The 2735-nt window shown below is 35.8% G+C and overlaps 1 protein-coding gene across 1 annotated transcript; it reads right to left on the bottom strand.

The window, feature by feature from the left end:
* Nucleotides 1-341: 341 nt before the first annotated feature.
* Nucleotides 342-2520, bottom strand: LOC130811205 (uncharacterized). The gene has a single exon (XM_057677407.1). It carries the CDS (start codon nt 2090-2092, stop codon nt 707-709), a length of 1386 nt encoding a protein of 461 aa, XP_057533390.1. The 5' UTR covers nt 2093-2520; the 3' UTR covers nt 342-706.
* Between the last annotated feature and the right edge of the window lie 215 nt (nt 2521-2735).

The raw sequence follows: 2735 nt of genomic DNA, 5'->3' as shown, positions 1-2735 counted from the left end.
ATCACCGAATTATATATAATTGATTATAAACCATAATTTTCTTACTAACTCCCCAATAAATGACATCAAATTAGTTGAAAGTACACCCAATTTTATTTGGGCAGGCATAATAAAATTCAGCTCAATTCGTATATAACACGCGCCCCCAATCTACGCATTCAGCATTGAATAATAAATTAATAGATATTGAAATTCTAAAGGCTATATTCCTAAAGAGAGAAAAAAAAATCTAAAGGTCTTTCCTAATCTTATCCTAATTTTTGTATGATGCTTGATTAAAGTTATCAATTGTAATGATTTATCCAATAAGAGAGAGATTGCTCTAAAATTATGAACAAAAAGGGCCATACAAATGTGCATATAATAATTTCTCATCTTGATTAATACAATAATAACAATGTGGTTGATATTCAACACTCAATTGTCTCTTCTAATACTATGATTACAACTATAATTATAACATTATAATAAACTAGATTCCAAATCCACCCTCCATTCATTCTCATCTTAGAAATCAATGGCCCAAATTTAAGATAATTATATGTATTCCTAAGACTATAATCTAATCCTAAACTATATAGGATTTGTTGGAATTAATAACATTGTGCAGAACGCTGGTCAAGTTGATGATCATGACTATGATCAGGACGTTGATCGGGCTGATGATCATGACCCTGACCAATAACATAATTTAAAAAAAAATAAATTAACCAAGTAAATCACCCAACGTACCTTGGCCACCACCTAGGTTGGGAGTACTATCTAAGCCTTTATCTCCAGAGCAATTGACATTATAATTGCAAGTCCCACCACCACTAATTGACCCGCCCTCCATATGTTGATTACTCGCATTATTATTATTACTCGGAGTATTATTATTATTATTATTATTATTTTTAGCAACATTATCCGTGCTCGAGCACGGATGATGTTGTTGACTCATACCACCACCAATTCCTCCACGTCGAACATTATTATTCCCGTCACGTTCTTCACTCGAACTAACACCTCCGGCAGCCCCCGATGATCCACCACCCCTCCAACCACCACCGTCCGGCGAAAATCCAAACAGTTGGTCACCCCCAATGACCCCACTTAAATCAGGAAAATTCCCAACATTGGGAGGTAACAAACTTCCACCCCCAACTAAACTAGGGTGTGTTCCGATTGTAGAAGCAGGAGAAACATTTGATTGAAGAAGGGATTGAAATGAGATATTAGTACTATTATTACTGTTTGTATTTTGTGGGGTATTATTGGGTTTATGAGCAGAAGGTCTGAATGGGTAATTGTTTGTACTGTTGTTATTATACCCAGCAAGAATCCTTTCCAGAGTACTTGAACTAGGCCCCAAACCCATCATCGATGGCGGTCTTCCTGGCCTTAAACTGGGACCCACACTCGACGATCCAGCTAACAGATCGGTTAACCGTCTCGATAACAACGGAGAAGCCGCCGCTGAAAATGGCGATGACGGAATGCCAGTAAATTCCTGAACCATAGCCCGGAAATTGCTCGTATCTGTTGTTAAAACAGTGGTGGGTGCTCGTCGTGATGCTCGAGTTCTCTTCCTCGGATTCTTCCCACTACCACTACCACTACCGCCGGCTCCGGTGGTGTTACTCGAGCTGGGTTTTTGTTGATTATTACTATTATTTGGAGTAATGGTGCAACTCTGATTCTGAACCGGCGGAGGATCAACTAATCCACCACCACTAAACTGCTGGGTTTGCCAGAACATAAGATTTTGAAAATTTGGTTGATGATTTTCAAAGGGTTCTAAAAAATTACCATGATGTTGTGGTGGATCAAGCGGTGGTGGAGCTATTTGATGGGTAGAACTAGAAGAACCCATAAACATATCTGGATTATTCTGATGATCATGATGATGATGATATTGGGTAGGTAACGGATTTGTATTAGTATTAGCATTATTCGTACTAGAATTATTAATACGGGCAGTGGTATTACTAAATAAGAAGTAATTACCTGAACCAATAACACCACCACCACCACCACTTGATTCATCATATTGATCTTGATCATCACCACCACTTGAAGATTGCATACTACTACTATTTCCAGATTCCATTATTGTACGGATGAGAGAGATCTAGAAAAGAAAAAAGAAAAAAAAATGGTGGGGACGAATCTTGAAAAGGTGGGATATGCAATGAAGAAATGTAGCAATTTGTTGCTTGGTAGTTTTTACAGAAAAAGGCTATGGGTTTGATATCTAAAAGAAGATTGAATTACTGTTAAAGATGGATGATGAAAACAAGGAAAAAAAATAGTAACAAGTAGTGGAAATGATAGTTGTTGGTGAGGGTATGTAGCTGAGCTACCTGTTTTTTGTTGAGGATTTTTACAAGGAATATAATTAGGGTTTGTGTTTGGAGAGAGAAGGAGAGAAGGAAAATTGAAGAAAAAAAAAAAGGAGAGAAAAGAGAAAAAATGGAGAAAAGAGGAAAGGGGATATTTAATGAGGAACTTTTAGCTTAAAAGAAAAAACAAAATTGAAGAAAGAGGAAAATTTGAACTAGCTTATCTTTTTTATTAATATAAAAGTGAATATGGGAAGAAGATCATTTTAGGGATTGAAGGTGATAGGTGGGGTTGGAATAACTTTATTTTATTTATATTGATTATTGTATTTATAATTTATTTTATAATCATTTAAATTGACCCAATTAAAAAATAAAACTAAATTTTGAGAAATTTACATACGTACAAGA

This window comes from Amaranthus tricolor, chromosome 4, assembly GCF_026212465.1.
Source record: "Amaranthus tricolor cultivar Red isolate AtriRed21 chromosome 4, ASM2621246v1, whole genome shotgun sequence".
In the NCBI taxonomy this organism is placed as follows: domain Eukaryota; kingdom Viridiplantae; phylum Streptophyta; class Magnoliopsida; order Caryophyllales; family Amaranthaceae; genus Amaranthus; species Amaranthus tricolor.
This window is presented reverse-complemented; position numbering and strand designations above follow the sequence as displayed.